This window comes from Felis catus, chromosome C1 (genome assembly GCF_018350175.1).
Source record: "Felis catus isolate Fca126 chromosome C1, F.catus_Fca126_mat1.0, whole genome shotgun sequence".
In the NCBI taxonomy this organism is placed as follows: domain Eukaryota; kingdom Metazoa; phylum Chordata; class Mammalia; order Carnivora; family Felidae; genus Felis; species Felis catus.
This window is the reverse complement of record NC_058375.1, coordinates 51,211,029-51,229,821: the sequence shown is the minus strand read 5'-3', so window position 1 is coordinate 51,229,821 and position 18,793 is coordinate 51,211,029. Positions and strand designations below refer to the sequence as shown.

Genomic DNA, 18,793 nt, shown 5'->3' with positions numbered 1-18,793 from the left:
AGCAACCCAGGCACCACCTGAAAAGAAACTTTAAATTAAAAGCCTCAAGTTTCTTTAGTGCCAAAGACATTTTTTTTCTTCAAAACTGTATTTCTTCTGGGTATAAATATGGGGACATTTTTAGTCACTGTACTTTTTTTTTTTTTTTTTTTTTGGTATTAAGGATCCGAGTTTTGCTTAATTATCTGTTTAATTTGTGACTTATTTTACATATCCTTTTGCCTTCCAGTAAGAACTCAATATAGGAAAAATGAGTGTAAGACAGATTAGGCTTAAAGAGAATTCAGAGGTTTCTGAATACTTATGTGTGGCTCTGTATATAGGCACTACCATAAAATCCTTCTGAAATATCGTTGTAAATAAACTGTAAAGACTGCATAGAAAGCTTCCAAATATTTTATCTTTATTGAAGGAATTTGTTTTCAAATGCACTGTGTAAGAGTTCAGATGATCTTAGTGTACTTTGTACTTGAATGTGTGGTTAATGCATGCAGTAGGTGGTTTGGGGACTTTAGAATAACCAGCTCATGTCAAATTTTTCTCTTTTTATCTTTCATTCATGAATTTTCCCCTTTGTATTCCATTTTTAGTTACTCTTCCACGTATAAATATTTTTATTGGCAGAGGGATTCCCCATTGTAAATGTTTTATGTCAGGGCTTCCTGATGGTCTTGACATTTACTGTCTCCTCTGCCAGATGCTATATACCCGGCTTTTAACTTTCATGATCTCATTTATTACATTTGTAAAGGGATTATATATAAAGGTAAATGCTAACTAAAAATATCAGTGTTATTTTTAAATTTAACTTTATTTAGTATGCTGTAATTTCAGAATAATTAAGACACAGTTCATGGTATCCCAAGCATCTTTTCTTACAGTAAGGAAAATAATTTATCTCAGTTGCGTAGAGACTTAAAAACACAGACCAATTTGAGGTGGTCACTTGGTACAAACTGTGAAAAACCTATACCATATGTGACTTAGTCACTTGATGAAAGTCCTAATTGCATAACGTTATTTGTTAGAAAAAATGAAAAAGAAAGATTATTTACTTTGTTTTAACTTCATTTGAGAAATAAAATATTGTAATTTTAAATTATTTTTGCAGTTTTTGAGAATTTTATACCGTAGTAGCAATCTAAACATAATGTAAGAAACAAAAAAACTTTGTATTAAGGTTTCTTCGTTTTCCTACACCTAGGATGGTAAGCGGATGTTTGGCACCTATTTTCGTGTTGGTTTTTATGGAACCAAGTTCGGGGATTTGGATGAACAGGAATTTGTCTACAAGGAGCCTGCAATAACCAAACTTGCGGAGATCTCTCACAGATTGGAGGTGAATGCTGCAGTAGTTTATAAATGCCATCTTTAATTTGTATTTTCTATGATGAATAGACTGTCAGATCCAGATCTAATCATTTAATAAGCCAGATCATGCCAAACTACTCCTTTACAGAATAAAGATTTTTTGATAGGTACAGTAATATGCTTTCTAATCCTTCAAATCTTTTATGGCAACAGTAAAATAATATTAACTGCTTCTTTTTGAGGCTCTATTTTCACATCTGTCTTAGAAGGCCCTACACCCTTCAGAATTACTGTGATTTACAGAGAAACGTGTATAGTATCATCTGCACTTTGTAGAAAAAGACATAAGCAGTTACGTAGCAACTAATAATAGAATTGGAATTAGAACCTCAAGAAATTTCTGACTCAAGTGCATTATCTCTTTGGCCTGATTCCCAGGGAGATTCCTTTAGGACTTAAAAGCCTGAAATCACACCCTGAAAACACTTCTTAGAACCCCTTAACCTTCTTTTTCACTCCTTATTCATTTTCACCAAGATGATAAATTTTCATATTAAGAGGTTTACCAATCTTCTCTGCTGTAGTTACTCTTTCCAACCTTTCTTTATTGTTTTTACTCAAAAGGCAGTCCAGGACTAGAAAGCACCGGCATCATCTAGGAGATTGTTTGAAATGTAGAATCTCAGACCCTACCCCAGACCTTCTGAACTCATTCATATGTGGAATTTAAGAAACAAAAAAGATGAAGATAGGGGAAGGGGGGGGAAAGAGAGGTGGGGGGAGGCAAACCATAAGAGACATTAACTGTAGAGAACAAACTGAGAGTGGATGGATGATGGTAGGGCGCTTGTGGGGCACTTGGGTGGCTCAGTAGGTTGAGCCATCCGACTTCAGGTCAGGCCATGATCTCGCAGTTTATGAGTTCGAGCCCCACATCGAGCTCTGTGCCGACAGCTCAGAACCTGCAGTCTGCTTCAGATTTTGTGTGTCTCCCTCTCTCTCTCTGCTCCTCCCCAACTTGTGCTCTATCTCTCTAAAGTAAATAATAAAACATTAAAAAAGGGGGGGGGGCACTTGTGTTAAGCACCAGGTATTATATGTAAGTGATGAATCACTGAATTCTACTCCTGAAACCAATATTACCCTATATGTTAACTAATGAGAATTGAAATAAAAACTTGGAACAAAAGAAAAAAATTCATCATTTTTAACAAGATCCCTGGGTTATGTCTATTCACATAATAGTTGGAGAAGCAATGTTCTGGGGCTTGTTTTTATTCTCAGCTGATGTTAATTTCTTGACTGTTACATGCTTGTGTTCACCTTCCATAAATTGGCTTAAAGTATGACTTTTTATTTTTTAAGAGCTAAATAAGTCTTGGGAAATGCTGACATGGTGTCTTCCAAATTTACTCAATCATAAAACTTATCTTTGAGGGAAGAGCAGGGGTTCTCCTTTGAAGATTCAGATTTAATTTTTCCTATTGAATATCTCCATCCATTGCCCATGCTGCTACTCAGTGTTAAATGGCAAAGTTACTACATTCTTGACTGGGCTGACTTTTCAAAATCTAAACCAGTATAAAACTTTCAACAGATCAATGCCTTTATTTGAAAATTTTGGAATATTAAATCATTCATAAAATGAATGCTGGTTCATTGACCCATATCTGTAAGAAGTCAGGCCACATCAAACTCAATAGTAAGATTCTATACATCAAAGATACTGAGTTTCTTTTGTTTCTGCTTTCTGTTCCCTTTTTGTTTTTCTTGAGGACCTCTTATGGAATCCAGTATTTTTATTGGAGAAAATTGTTATTTTATTTTGTGTTAAAGTGAGTGATGGGAATAAAATCAGATTAATAGGCTAAATATAATTTTTGTGAACCTAAATAATTATTTTGTAATTATTTGGATGGTTGTACAAGAACTTAGCCTCATTTTGGTCAGAAGTCTCCCTGAGAGGCTTTCTCTACTCTCTAATGTTAACTTCATGTAAAAGGTTTCTTTTTCTTTATTGTAGGGATTTTATGGAGAAAGATTTGGAGAGGATGTGGTTGAAGTAATCAAGGACTCTAATCCTGTAGACAAGTGTAAATTAGATCCTAACAAGGTATGGTTAATTAGACCAGAATGTACATACATATATCTCTGAGACTGTGGTTTTGAGGGAGAAGGACTAAATGATGACTTAACAGTGAGAAAATGAAGGGCTTTTTTTCTTTCCTAGGCATACATTCAGATTACCTATGTGGAGCCATACTTTGACACATATGAGATGAAAGACAGAATCACCTATTTTGACAAAAATTATAATCTTCGCCGTTTCATGTACTGTACGCCCTTCACTTTAGATGGCCGTGCCCATGGGGAACTTCATGAACAATTCAAACGGAAGACCATTCTGACTACTTCTCATGCCTTTCCTTATATTAAAACAAGGGTCAATGTCACTCACAAGGAGGAGGTAAGTCCCCAAACAGGGAACTAGATTAATGAAACCAATACATTGCAGCCATGTGAGAACAGTGTGGATGTAGCATTATGTACTGCCCCTCATGTGTAAACGTACTAGAAGTTTACCCATTTTTGAGTCATTAATTTCAGCTTCTTTTCTTGGTCCCTAGTTTACCCTTGGTTTATGCTTTAAAAGGTTGGCTTTTTTTTTTTTTTTTAAGGCATCCAAAGTTTGGAATTATGTTATTGGACAATAATTTATACTTAGTCTCCACTTTTTAAAAAATTGATTATATATAAAGCTCATTAAATAGTTTTCAGTCAGGACACTGACCTAATGTTATTTCATCCAGATCATCTTAACCCCAATTGAAGTTGCTATTGAAGATATGCAGAAAAAGACTCAGGAGTTGGCATTTGCAACACATCAGGATCCAGCAGACCCCAAAATGCTTCAGATGGTGCTCCAGGGGTCTGTAGGCACAACAGTGAATCAGGTTAGTGCTTTTTGCTAGTACTCTGTAAATTCCGTCATAAATGGAATTGGGAATGATGTCATGATTACGTTTCACAGAGATCACAGGTAAGTGTCAGATCAGGCAGAAAAAGATTTGTGTTAGAAGTGGTTTGCAGAAGTCACAAAGGATAAATGAAGATAGACTGAAAAACAAAAATCTTTTTAGTATGATCTGTCACTAAGGTTTTCATGCCTCCTCCTGTACTGCCTGTATTTGTCTACCCATCTGTTCTCAAACATTCTATTAAGAAGGAATTGATTCGCTTAAAATGGCCTTTCCTTTAAAATCTTGTACTAAATGAACGTGATCTAAAAAGGCCTGATTTTCAGAGCTACGTACATACATACATGCGAATGCCTGCCCCCTTAGTACTCCCTGGTGTTTCTTCTCCACATCTCCTTCACAGTGAGTCATGAGCAGGAAATAAATAATGTGGATTCGCTTTGAAAGTTTTAATAACATATGTACGTATTATTGTTGTTTTGTCATATGCAGATTAGAAGCCATCCCCATTATCTCCTTGTGATGGGTTCATTCAGCTTCTCTTGCTGATGATTAGGGAATATTCCAGGGTAAGGTAAAATCCAGAAAGGCTTCAAGTAAGATTTCATATTATGTATCTTATATTTTAACCAAAAAGTGCCCTATCAATACTGATACTGCCCTATTGATACCGATTTACTTCAATACTGAAGTAAATATTTTAACACCTTTACCCCTAAAAACATACATGATTTGGGGGTTTTACTTCCAAAAGGTATAACAGTCACAAAAGGTCATCTCCAACATCTGACTGCAGCCAGGATAAATTATGGAATATAAAAAGTACAAAGCACAATGCTTCTATGAATACGATAGTCAGTCCTTGAACTCCTCTTTTCTTTGAAAAATGCACTAATTTAATTGCAGTACTTAAAAATATAAGATTTGGCATTAAGAGAAGCTGAAAATCAATTGCCAGAATCTGTCTGTGAGAAGTTTTAATATAGGCATAGACGTACATGCATTAAGCTTAAGTGGAACCATCTCATTGCTAAGAAAAAATCATTTGGGTAAATTCTACCTCTGATTTTAGAGAAGACCAAAACACACTTGTTTTATGTTCTTATTTTACAGGGGCCTTTGGAAGTTGCCCAGGTTTTTCTATCTGAAATACCCAGTGATCCAAAACTCTTCAGACATCATAATAAACTACGACTGTGCTTCAAAGATTTTACTAAAAGGTACTCAAGACTTCCTACGTAAAGATCCTCACATTTGAGAATGTCCAAACCACAGCATGGTATAAGGTCCTTAAGGGACTGTTCAAAAGAGAGAATCTAGAAAAGCATCTCACAGTGAGAAACAGTTTGTGCGTTACTTCCTGTTCCTTCCGGGCCTCTACGTATCCCCCCCTACGTATCCAATACTCTGTAATGCCATATTTTTTATTTTAAAGATTAGAAGAGCCCAGACTCAAATTTTTGTTTAACTTGAAACTGTTATAGACCATTTAACTATTTAACCTGAGAGTCATTATTTATGGTGAACCTTCATTGGGAAAGTTTTGGTTTCCCTTCCCTCAGGAAACACAGAAGCAACAAACTTGGAAGCAAAAAATTTATGTTCAGATCTTGTCTTTGTAATCGTGTGTCCTATTCCAGGTCACTTAATCTCTAAGATCCTTTATTTTCTAGTATATAAAGTAAGGATAATAATATCTGCTTGTGCAAGTTAAGTGAAATAATATATGGGTGTGTCGGGGTCCCCAAGACCACCCCCAGTTTTAACGATTTGCTAGGAGGACTGACAGGACTCAGCATATAGATGTAGTCATGGCTATGATTTGTTGCTGTGAGAAGGGACAAAGTAAAACCTTCAAAGGGAAAAGGCACAGTGAAGTCTTGGGGAATCCAGCTGTAGGCTCCACAATGCTCTCTTAGGGGATTTGCACAGGAGCTCCTGACGCCTCCAGCACTGAGCTGGGATAGCATGTGTGAAATGTTGTCTACCCAGGAAGCTCAGTAGAGACTCAGTGCCAAGACTGTTGCTGGGGGCTGGTCACATAGACACCTTCTCCCTGGTATCTACCAGAATTCCAGACTCACAGAATGAAAGCAGGTATTCAGCATAAGCCATAATGTTTGTGTAAATAGTTTAGGCACATTGAGCCGCTCTTATCTTCTGGGAATGATTACCTCCCAAAGTCCAAATTCCAAGACACTAACCAAGCGCCATCCTTGCAAACAGGCCTTCGAAGGATAGCAGTCTCCGGCCTACAGTTAACTCTTTTCTGCACAAATAATATTTGGCACATAATAAATAGGTGTTTAGTAAATATTAAATTTTGAAACAGTAGGAAAAACAGTCATTTATCAACTTGATACTGGTTCCTGCTTTACTAACACTGAAAGCAAAATAGAGAGAATGATTAATTTTACATGGTCATGCCAGGGAAGATTGCACACAGGAGTCGACATTTGGTATGGACCTTGGAAGGAAGAATATTAGTTTTCAGACAGATACAGGGAGAAAGCGTATACTAAATAGAAGAGAAAAAAAGAAAAACCAGCATGAGCAAAGTTCAGAGTCTCTTCGGAGAAAGGTGAATAGTTTAATGAAGCTGGAACCATAAAATCTGTGAAGAGAGGCAGTCGAATACTGGGTAAGTGGACTGGGATTAGATTGTAAGAGCCTAGTGTACCATTAAGTAAATGACTATCACCTAATAAAGTAGCATCAGAACCCAGTCTTTGACTCCCTGTTGTGCTTTCTCTTATCAAATCATTCATTGAACAGCTTTATCAGGGGTAGAGATAATTTTATATCAGTTTTGTCATCAGAAAATTATGAGGAATGCTAACATAATCAAGTATTTTAAGACGGAATTTCCCATGTTCTCATTGCAATAGCTATCATGAATTCCTATCAGTCTCTCCTGCCTGAACATGGTGAATATCTTTTAAAAGACTTCAAAAAGCTTCACTGGAAGTCTGAGATTCCATAATCTGATTAGTGGCCTAGACCCCTTCTAGGTTTGATTTTAGGAAGCAGCAGGAAACAGCTCCAAGTATATGAAGTAAATGAACTGTGGTAGTGAAAGAAGGAAATCTGCTTTATACCTGTAAAATTGACTAATAGCCGGCATTAGTTTTATTATTAGGAAAGTTTCAAATAACAACCAAAAACACCCTGCTATCTGTCAGCCAGATGGTCTTGGAACAATACATACTTCTTTAGGTCATACACATTTAATTATAGACAGATACGGCTTTTCTTGCCATTATTTGGAATTTTTACATGATTACATTCATATATATATATCCTCCTCTGTGCATATTGATGATAAGGTAACGAACTTTTGTAGTGCGCAGGTCTCCTTAAGTGTTACCAACTGTAGAGAAGGTTTTCTTCATTTTAAATGACAAAAAGGCAGAAACACCAAACAAACTATAAAATATAAATCTTATCAAGAAAATTATAGCCTTTTTTATTATTTATTATTTTATTAAAGTCATGCTACCTTTTGTGTTACCTTTAATTTTTTATATCAGTATGCATATATATATATATATTTATAAAAATTCACTTACAACATACATAGAATTTTTTGTTTTTCAGTTAAAGTTAAAACTTTCTAATGGTTACTTTATTTCATCAAATGTTTGAATTTAAGTTGAATTTAAGTGTGATGTAGTTATCCAGTGTGTTGGATTTTTTAAAATATTTTTTATTATAGTTGACACAATGTTTCGTTAGTTTCAGGTATACAACATGGTGATTTCCTATACCTTATGCTGTGTTCTCTACAAGTGTAGCTACCGTCTGTCACCATACAATGCTGTTACAGTATCATTGACTATGTTCTCTATGCTATTCTCTGTGCCTTTTATCCCTGTGGCATATTCATTCCGTATCTGGAAGCCTATACCTCATACTCTCCTTCACCCGTTTTGCCCATCTTCCTACTGCACTTAGATCTGATTCTGCTCTTTTGTTGTTGTTGTTCATTTGTTTTTTAGATTCGACATATAAGTGAAGTCGTATCATTGTCTTTCTTAGTCTGACTTATTTCACCTAGCATAATATCTCTGAGTCCATCCATGTTGTCACAGATGGCAAGATCACATGCTTTTCATGGCTGTGTAATGTTCCATTGTTTGTAAATACCATATCTTCCTTATCCATTCATCTATCAGTGGACACTTAGGTTGCTTCCATATCTTGGCTAATGTAAATAATGCTGCAATAAACATAGGGGTGTATATATCTTTTTTAATTAAATGTTTTCATTTACTTTGGGTAAATACCCAGTAGTGGGATTATTGGATCAAATGGTATTTCTGTTTTTAATTTTCTGAGGAGCCTCCATACTATTTTAAGCATGAAATGACTAAGCCAAAGTACACGAACATTTTTACGAGCCCTTAATACATCATGCATTGCAAAAAGTTTCCAAGTATCAAACAGTGCCAAGTATGCAAGTGTACTAATCTCAGCACACCTTGCTTTAAGTATGCCATTTAGGTAGGGTATCTCTTGTTAATCAGTTTAAATGGTACTTTCGTTTGCATTCTTTTATTCCTAAAACCAGTGAACACTTTTGCATGTGTTTACTTCTTATATTTTGGGATTTATATTTTAAAACTAATTTTCATTAAATCTTAAATGGATTTAATATAATATTTATAACACTTGTTATTAAAGAACAGGGAGAAAAATCATGTTCCTACCCACCCTGCTTAAGAAATAACATTATCATTGCTTTGAGATCACCTCCTCATATGTTCTTTTCTGATAGCATCTCTACTTTCCTTTAGAGGTAACCACTATCATGAGTTTCATATTTATTATTTCCTTTATTGTCTTTATGGTTTCTCATAAATTAATGTATCCTTTAATAATACACTTTCATTTTGTGTATTTTTATATAAATGGACAGTGAATATAATTTTTCTGTGACTTGCTGTTTTCAAAGTTTGTGAGATACACCTAAATTTACTTTATTTTTATATATTACATTGTGTGAATATACCATGATTTATTCATTTTTGTGTTGGTGTATATTTGGTAGTTACCTGTGTTTTTGTTTTGTTTTTGTTACAAAGAGTAATATTCAAATATCCTTCTTTTTCTGAATTGACAACAGATTTTCTAGGAGTTATATACCTAAGAGTAGTGTTGTTGGTTCATAGGTTCAACCTCAACCAGGTAATGCCACTTTTTTCCAAAGTGTGTAAACCATTACACATAAAGGAGCCAGAAAAAGAACAAAGCCCCACACCAGCAGAAGGAAGGAAATAATAAAGATTAGAGCAGAGATAAATGATATAGAAACTTAAAAAAAAAACAAAAACAAAAAAACAATAGAATAGTCAGGGAAAGCAGGAGCTAGTTCTTTGAAAAGATCAACAGAATTGATAAACTTCTAACTAGACTCATAGAGAGAGCACGCACGTGCAGGAACTTGAATAAGCAAAATCACAAATGAAAGAGGATAAATAACAACCAACACCACAGAAGTATAAACAATACTTCTCTGCTCATGTGCTTTCTCTCTCTCTCAAAACAAAACAACAAAATTGCAGGAGAATACTACAAAAAATTATATGCCAACAAATTGGACAACATAGAAGAAATAAATTCCTAGAAACCTATAAACTACCAAAACTGAAGCAAGAAGAAATAGAAAATTTGAATAGACTGGTTACCAGCAACGAAATTGAATCCATAATCAAAAAACTCCCAACAAACAAAAGCCTAGGATTGGACAGCTTCACAGGCGAATTCTACCAAACATTTAATACCTATTCTTCTCAAACAATTCCAAAAACTAGAAGAGGAAGGAAAACTTCCAAATTCATTCTATGAGGCCAATATTACCCTGATACCAAATTCAGATAAAGACACCACAAAAAAAGAGAACTACAAGCCAGTATCTCTGATGAACATAGATGCAAAAATCCTCAACAAAATACTAGCAAAATGAATCCAACAATATGTTTTAAAAAGTCATTCGCTGCAATCAAGTGGGATTTATTCCTGGGTGCAAAGTTGGCTCACTATTCACAAGTCAATCAACATGATACATCACATCAATAAGGAAAAGGATAAAAATCATATCATCATTTCATAGATGGCAGAGAGGGGTGCCTGGGCGGCTCAGCCGGTTAAGTATCCAACTTCGGCTCAGGTCATGAATTCTCATTTTGTGAGTTCAAGCCCCACATCAGGCTCTGTGCTGACAGCTCAGAGCCTGGAGCCTGTTTCAGATTCTGTATCTCCTTCTCACTCTGCCCCTCCCCTGCTCTCTCTCTCTCTCTCTCAAAAAAAAAATAAATAAAAATAAACATTAACAAAATAAAAAAAAATAGATGACAGAGAAAGTATTTAACAAAGTACAACATCCATTCGTGATAAAAACTTTCTACAAGGTAGGTCTAGAGGGAATGAACATAACATAATAAAGGCCGTATATGAAAAAACCCACATCATACTCAATGGGGATAAACTGGAGAGCTTTTCATCTAAGATCAGGAACAAGACAAGGATGTCCACTCTCTATTCAACATAGTACTGGAAGTCCTAGCCATAGCATTCTGACAACAAAAAGAAATAAAAGGCATCCAAATTGGCAAGGGAGAAGTAAATCTTTTACTATTTGCAGATGACGTAATACTATATATAGAAAACCCTAAAGACTCCACCAAAAAACTAGTAGAACTGATAATTCAGTAAAGTTGTAGGGTAAGAAATCAATGGACAGAAATCTCTTGCATTTTTATACATTAATAATGAAGCAGCAGAAAGAGAAATTGAGAAAGCAATCCCATTCACAGTTGCACCCAAAATAATAAAATACTTAGGAATAAACCAAAGAGTTGAAAGACCTGTACTCTGAAAACTATAAAATACTGGGGCAACTGGGTGTCTCTGTCCATTAAGTGTCCAACTCTTGATTTCAGCTCTGGTTTCAGTTCATGGGATCAAGCCCCTCATCAGGCTCTCCACCGGCAGCACGGGGCCTGCTTGGGATTCTCCCTCTCTTCCTTTCTGTCTGCCCCTCCCCTGCTTGTGTGTGCTGTCTCTCAAAATAAGCATTTTTTAAAAATCTGTAAAACAATGATGAAAGAAATTGAAGATGACATAAAGAAATGGAAAGATGGAATGCTCATGGATTGGAAGGACAAAATTGCTACCCAGAGCATTCTACAGATTTAATGCAATGTCTGTCAAAATACCAACGTTTTTCTTTCTTTTTTACGGTGTTTTTATTTAAGTAATCTCTATACCCAGCATAGGGCGTGAACTCACAATCTCAAGATCAAGAGTTGCTCACTCTTCCAACTGAGCCAGCCAGGCGCCTTGCCAACAGCATTTTCTTTTATAAAATTTTTTTTTTAACGTTTATTTTTGAGACGGGGAGAGACAGAGCATGAACAGGGGAGGGTCAGAGAGAGGGAGACACAGAATCTGAAGCAGGCTGCAGGCTCTGAGCTGTCAGCACAGAGCCTGACGCAGGGCTGGAACTCACCGCGAGATCATGACCTGAGCCGAAGTCGGCCGCCTAACCGACTGAGCCACCCAGGCGCCCCAACCAACAGCATTTTCCTCAGAACTTTAGAACAAATAATTCTAAAATCTGTATGGAACCATGAAAGACCTGAAATAGTCAAAGCAATCTTGAAAAAGAAAAAACTGGAGGTATCACAATTCCAGACTTAAGTTATATTACAAAGCTCTAGTAATCAGAACAGAATGCGACTGGCACAAAAGTAAACACATAGATCAATGGACAGAATAGAAAACCCAGAATAAATTCACAATTATATGGTCAATTAATCTTTGACAAAGGAGGAAAGGATATGCAATGGGAAAGTCTCTTTAACAAATGGTGTTGGAATAATTGGACAGCTACATGTGAAAGAATGAAACTAGACCACTTTTTTCACCATACACAAAAATAAACTCAAAATGGACTAAAGGCCTAAATGTGAGACCTGAAACCATATAAATCCTAGAAGAGAGTACAGGCAGTGATTTCTTTGACATCGGTCATAGCATTTTTCTACATATGTCTCCTGAAGCAAGGGGAATAAAAACAAAAGTAAGCTACTGGGACTACATTAAAATTAAAAGCTTCTGCACAGTGAAGGAGACAGTCAACAAAAACTAATAGGCAACCTACGAATGGGAGAAGATATTTGCAAGTGACATATCTGATAAAGGGTTAGTATCTAAAATGTATAAAGAGCTAATAAAACTCAGTACCCAAAAAAACAAATCCAATTTAAAAATGGACAGAACACATAAACAGACATTTCACCAAAGAAGACCTCCAGATGGCCAACTGACACATGAAAAGATGTTCATCATCACTTACCATCAGGGAAATGCAAATCAAAACTACAATGAGGTATCACTTTACACCTTTCAGAATGGAAAAAAAAAAAAAGGCATTGGCCATGATGTGGAAAAAAAGGAACTCTCGCTCAATCTGGGACTGCAAACTGGTGCAACCATTGTGGAAAACAGTATGGAGATTCCTCAAAAAGTTAAAAGTAGAACTACCTTAAGGTCTAATAATTGCACTAGTGGGTATTTACCCCAAAGATACAAAAAGACTGATTCAAAGAGATACATTTTTATTGCAGCATTATTCACAATAGCCAAATTATGGAAGCGGCCCAAGTGTCCATCGATATAAGTGGATAAACAAGACATGGTGTATATATACAATGGAGTATTTTACAATGGAGTAAAAAAGAAAGCTTGCCACTTACAACACAAATGGAGCTAGAGATATAATGCCGAGTGAAATAAGTCAGAAAGACAAATACATGTGATTTCACTCATGTGGGATTTAAGGAACAAAACAAATGAGCAAAAGGGAAAAAAAAGATAGGCAGACCAAAAATCAGACTCTTAATAATAAAGAACCAACTGATGGCTACCAGAGGGGAAGAGGATTAAGCAGTACATTTACCATGATCAGCACTGAGTAATGTTTAGACTATGTCCAATCACTATGTTGTACACTTGAGACTAATAGAACACTGTATGTTAACTACACTGGAAGTAAAATCAAAAACTTTTAACAACTTAAAAAATAAAAACAAAGTAAGCCAAAATTAAATCTCACCAGTAGCGTTTGAGTGTTCCTGTTGCTATATAACTTCACCGCTACTTACTGTCTGGCAGTTTGACTTTTACCAATTTAGTGTGAAATAATATGTGATTATGGATTAAATTTGCACTTCTCTTTTTCAAAGAGGTTGAATATCCTGTCGTGTGTTTGTTAGCCATTTCCCTTTCCTGTCTGTAAAGTTACATGGTCCATTTTCCTATTGGATTCTTTTCCTTACTGATTTCTGAGTATTTATATAATCTGGATATATAATATTTTATCATTTGTTAAGTATCACAAATATCTTCTCTGAATTTAGGGTTTAGCACCCCCTTTTTTAAAAAATAAACATTAGTTCTTAAATTTAATGTAGCTAAAGGATTCAGTCTTTTTCTTATGACTGTTGCTTATTGTGTCTTAAGAAATTACGTTTCCACTGAATCCATAGTATTCTGTATTAACTTCTAAAACCCAATTTAATGGGATCTCTAAAACTCAATATAGGTTAAACAAAGGGGAAGAAAGCAAAAAAGGCTTTTTACTTTTTAAAAAAAAATCCACTTGCGGTTGAGTTTTGAGTATGGTTCAAGGTGGGATTAGTTTGATTTTTGTCCATAATAATTGATAATTCTCAATACCACTTATTAAATATGGCATGAATTGGGGTCAGATTGCTTTTCCATATGGATACCCAGTTGACACAGCACCACTTATTTCAAAGATTGCCCTTTCTCTCCTGCTTTGCGGTATTATCATAAATTAGGTGCTCATTTTGGTGTGCACTTCATCTTCCACAGTTTTGTTTCTCTCTCTTTGAGCCAGTATCATGCTGTCTTAATTACTGCAGCTTTGCGATAAACTTTGATATCTGGCAGAGCAGTTTCTCTCATTTTTTGTTCAAGGACTATTTTTGGCTCTTTTCCTTTTGATGTAGATTAGAGAATCAAATTATCATTCCCACTACCACCCTCTCCCCCCAAACTAATAATCTGAGTCTGTAGATAAGTTGACAGAGTTGAACTTCTTTATTATAACCGGACTCTTTCCAGTCCATAAATATGATATAGTTCTCTTTTGTTTTCTTAATATTTTAATTTTCTGTAGAGGCCTTCTGTATCTTGTTTTATTTCTTGGTATTTCACACTTTTATGCTTTTGTGAATGGTATCGTTAGAATTATATTATGTTTGCTGGTATACAGAGTGCAGTTGAATTTTATAGTTTTACATGAGGATATTGCCAAACTCACTTGTTAATTCTAAAAAGAATCTTTTTTTCCCTTTTCACAGTAATGTTTAGGACCTCCAGTACTATGTTGAATAGTATCACTTTCTTGTTCCTGATCTAAAAGGAAAGAATGTTCACCATTGAGTATAGTGTTTTCTTCAGGGTTTTTTTTTTGTAGATACTTAGGTTAAAGAAGTTCCCACCTATTTGTTATGCTGCATTTTCATCATGACAAACTTAAAATTTTTATCAAAGGAGTGTAGGGAGCTCAGATGTGTGACATATTAGAAGAATAGTTCCCTGTTGTCTTGTTCAGGAGTTTTGCAGCTGTGTTTATGGGTGAGATTACACTTTTTCCTTTAGAGTCCCAATTAGGTTTTGATATCCCAGCCTTGAAACAGGAGTTGGAAACTCTTCTCAGAAATAACGTCTTTTCCCCCTCTCTACTGTAGAATAATTGTTACAGTGGAATTGTCTATCCTTAGGATGTTTAGTAGAATTTGCAGGTTGTTTTCTGTGTGGGTGGATTGTGAGTTGACTTTGAGTTTGTTCTGGGTTTGTTGTTTTTTGTTTTGTTTTGTTTTGTTTTGTTTTTGAGTTTCTTAACTCTTCCCTTTGAGCCTTTTTAAAAAAATATATATAAGCATTTGAAGCTACACATTCTCCTCTGAAACATCACTTAGCTATAATTCTGCCAGTATTGATATGTGTACATTGTTTAACATCCTACTATATTGATATGTTAGGGTCCAGATACGTTTTCTTAAATATCTAAAATAAACTGGTCAAAGGATTATTATCAAGAACTATTCATTTAAGAAAGTTATTTGAATACTGTCAAACCACGGTGCCAGAAGCCATTGTTGCTACATAAATGAGGGGGGTTGAATCCCTTAAAGAGCTTTTAGTCTAGCGGTGATGTGGAGAAAAATGACTTAAGATTTAACATTAAGAAATATATAATTTTCAATTAAATGAAAACTGAATGGTAGAGTTTAAAAGAACTCAACGTTGATACTCCTAAAATCATTGTTGCACTGTATGCTAACTAATTTGGATGTAAATTAAAAAAATAAATAAAATGGTAAGAAAAAAAAAAAAAGAACTCTAGTTGATCATCTGTTCCCTGCCTTAAACCCAAAGCAAGAGAGGATATTTAATATTCAACTGAAAAACTGACCTCATCATGGCAAATATGTATAATAGCATCAAGCCCTCAAATTATGCCAGAAGAAATCTTTTGATAACACACTGTTTTTCCTAGGTGTGAGGATGCATTAAGAAAAAATAAGAGCTTAATTGGGCCAGATCAAAAGGAGTATCAAAGGGAACTGGAGAGAAACTATCATCGCCTTAAAGAGGCCTTACAGCCTCTGATAAACCGAAAGATCCCTCAGTTATACAAGGCAGTATTACCTGTCACCTGCCACAGGTATGCTTATTTATTTTCTATTATTTTGGATATCTTCAGGAAAATGAAATCTGCTTGAATTGTTTTAATAATAATGAATTAGTGTAACTTTATTACATGGTTTCAGATATTGTCTCTTGAGACCTAACAAGTTAAAGTAGCCTATTGTGAATAACCCTCATAATAGAAGTCAGTTCTGTAATTTGAGAATAATAAAGTTGTGTTAGGCACACATACTAACCAAGATACAACATCTAAGTCTGACCTCCTAAGACTATTTCTTTTAAAGTCCTGTTACACTTTGTTATTTTTATGGGAGAATTAAGTAGAATGTCCCAGGAACTGGGTAATTAATTTTCCTCAGCCCTAACAGTAAATAGTATACAGTATGTTCTTCTAGGTTATATTAGAACTGGTGACCTGGGGCACCTGGGTGGCTCAGTTGGTTAAGCATCTGACTTCAGCTCAGGTCATGATCTCATGGTTCATGAGTTCGAGCCCCGTGTCAGGCTCTGTGCTGACAGTTCAGAGCCTGGAGCCTACTTCAGGTTCTGTCTCTCTGTCTCTGCCCTCACCCGCTCATGCTCTCTCTCTCTCTCTCAAAAATAAATTTAAAAAATTATCTTTAAAACAGGTGACCCCATGGAATATTGAGAGGGTTTCAGTATTTTTCTCCACAAATTGTGACAAATAAAATAATACCTACCTTTAAGAGGTTGTTAATGGAAATTAAATTTTAGGCATGTAGTGCTTTAACATTTTACTTTTTTAGCACCTGAATTCTGGACATGGCATGTTAACTGCCCTTGTTTTGCCTTTTGAAATCCAAATATACATACAACCATTGAATTATTGTGGCATCAGTACTTGACCACCCTTTGAACTGATAACAGTAAAGCTCTTAAACTGTACTTAGTTAATAAATTAATATTTGGAAGGCCTCTGAAGTTGCTTATGTGAAAACAGTGTTTTGGTATAAATATATACAGCTAAGTCAAACTAGCTATTTGATCATCTGGGAATTTGTCCCTGTTCTTCATTGATCTAATATATTTTTACATCTAGACCTCTGGAAAAAAAAAATCAAAGAATGTCTACTAAGTGCCTGCATGTCATGTCCCTGACATGGAGCATTGTTGTAGCTCTACAATAACAGAGGAAGACGGCGGGGGGGGGGGGGGGGGGGGGGGGGGGGGGGGAGGGGTGTCTTTTTAAAGTTTTTATTTATTTGAGAGAGAGAGAGAGAGAGAGAAAGCGTGGGAGGGCCGGGGAGGGGATGGGGGACAGAGGATCCAAAGCCGGCCTTCTTAAAATCCTATCTCTGGCAAAATATATTTTGCATCCACCATCTTATACTGATCTGTTTCCTCTTGAAATTCTTAGTAGGAAGCAACACCAGTCCCCTTTACTTTGTGCTCCCCCCAGCCCCCAGCCCCCATCTTTTTGCAATTGTTGCCTTCTTGTTGCCTCGACCCACGTCAACTATTCTTAAACTCCTCAGTCTAAGGTCCTGGGAAGAGGGTGCTGGGTCCCTCACATAGTCATGCCATTTGCTAAGGCTAGTCTTGATTTCTTCAGATCTGTAGCCCATTTCAGTGGAAACATTGTGTCCTTTCTATCTGAAGGAGCTTTCCCCTTCACACCATAATCCTGAGTTTTGCCTTCCTCTGCCATCTATTATGGTCAGTCCCCCAAGCTTTTCTAAATGTTTGCAGGCAGTTTTGCGGGGGCGGGGGGGCACTTTTTGGGGATGCTGGTGTGGTGAGCAGTGTCTAGCTTTCAAGACTGCTATTTTCCACAGAACCAAACAACCAAGCTTTGAGATTCAAAGCTGAACATGATCTTTTTGTACCTGCCCTCTTCTTTCATGGAGATCATAAGCCTCAGGGTAAAACCCTGATGGCAGGAAGGGTAAACAAAAGAAACCAGTTTCAGATAAAATACATCAAGAGGTATTGAAGAATATTCTCTTCACTCTTAATTTCTTCAGAACTTAGAAAATAGCATTCCCATAGAACTTGAATTTATTTTGCTGATTAACAGAATCTGGAACATTATTGTGCAGTAGGCTTAAAAGATATTAAGATAGTGGTTCCCAAAGTGTGATCTAGAACACAAAGAAGGGGGTGGCTTCCTGAGATGCTTTGAGGTTCCTAAATCAAAACTAATTTCATATTAGTAACAAATACTTTTTTCACTCTCATTCTTTCATGAGTATAGTGGAGTTTTCCAGAGACTACATGCAATGTGATATTGTAAAAGATTGAATGCAGAAGCAGATATGAAAATCTAGCCTTTTAATAAACCAGACATTAGAAGAATGCCATTCTTCTAACATTCTTACGTTATTTTTAATAAACAGTGCTATTTATAGTAACATGTAATGGGTTATCTTGTAAAGTAATAATTTAAAATTGTCTTAATTTTAATTTCTAATATGGTAAATATCAATTTAGAACCCACATAAACAACCCTCGATTTTTAAGTGTAAAGACCTAAAGCCCAGAAGTTTAAGAACCACTGAATTCTTGGAATTTAACATTTTAAATAAGAAACACCTGCCCTTTTTCCCTTTTAATAATCCCAAATCTTTTTCTGAAATCTCTCCCATTAGTTCCTGTCTCATCACAATATCTAATACACTTATTGGAAAAATGAATAAAGATCAGTGGATTTGGCAAAGTGGTTACTGTAATATACTTTGTAGCAGTGTTTGTAAATTAGAATATATAAGGCAGAAATGTATAGGATGAACGCATAACTT

At 35.7% G+C, this 18,793-nt stretch overlaps 1 protein-coding gene across 9 annotated transcripts in view; it reads left to right on the top strand.

The window, feature by feature from the left end:
* The window catches only part of DOCK7 (dedicator of cytokinesis 7), a 227,551-nt gene that overhangs the window by 207,949 nt on the left and 809 nt on the right, over window positions 1–18,793 (top strand). For 5 of the 9 annotated variants that reach the window (XM_045035944.1, XM_045035942.1, XM_045035945.1 and 2 more), the window contains 6 exons: window positions 1,214–1,339; window positions 3,335–3,424; window positions 3,542–3,778; window positions 4,122–4,265; window positions 5,403–5,509; window positions 15,883–16,050. In XM_045035944.1, coding sequence (XP_044891879.1) covers window positions 1,214–1,339; window positions 3,335–3,424; window positions 3,542–3,778; window positions 4,122–4,265; window positions 5,403–5,509; window positions 15,883–16,050 — 872 coding nt within the window. Of the gene's footprint in view, window positions 1–1,204; window positions 1,340–3,334; window positions 3,425–3,541; window positions 3,779–4,121; window positions 4,266–5,402; window positions 5,510–15,882; window positions 16,051–18,793 lie in introns of all 9 variants that reach the window. The other 4 variants (XM_045035943.1, XM_045035948.1, XM_045035946.1 and 1 more) reach the window with 1 other exon arrangement.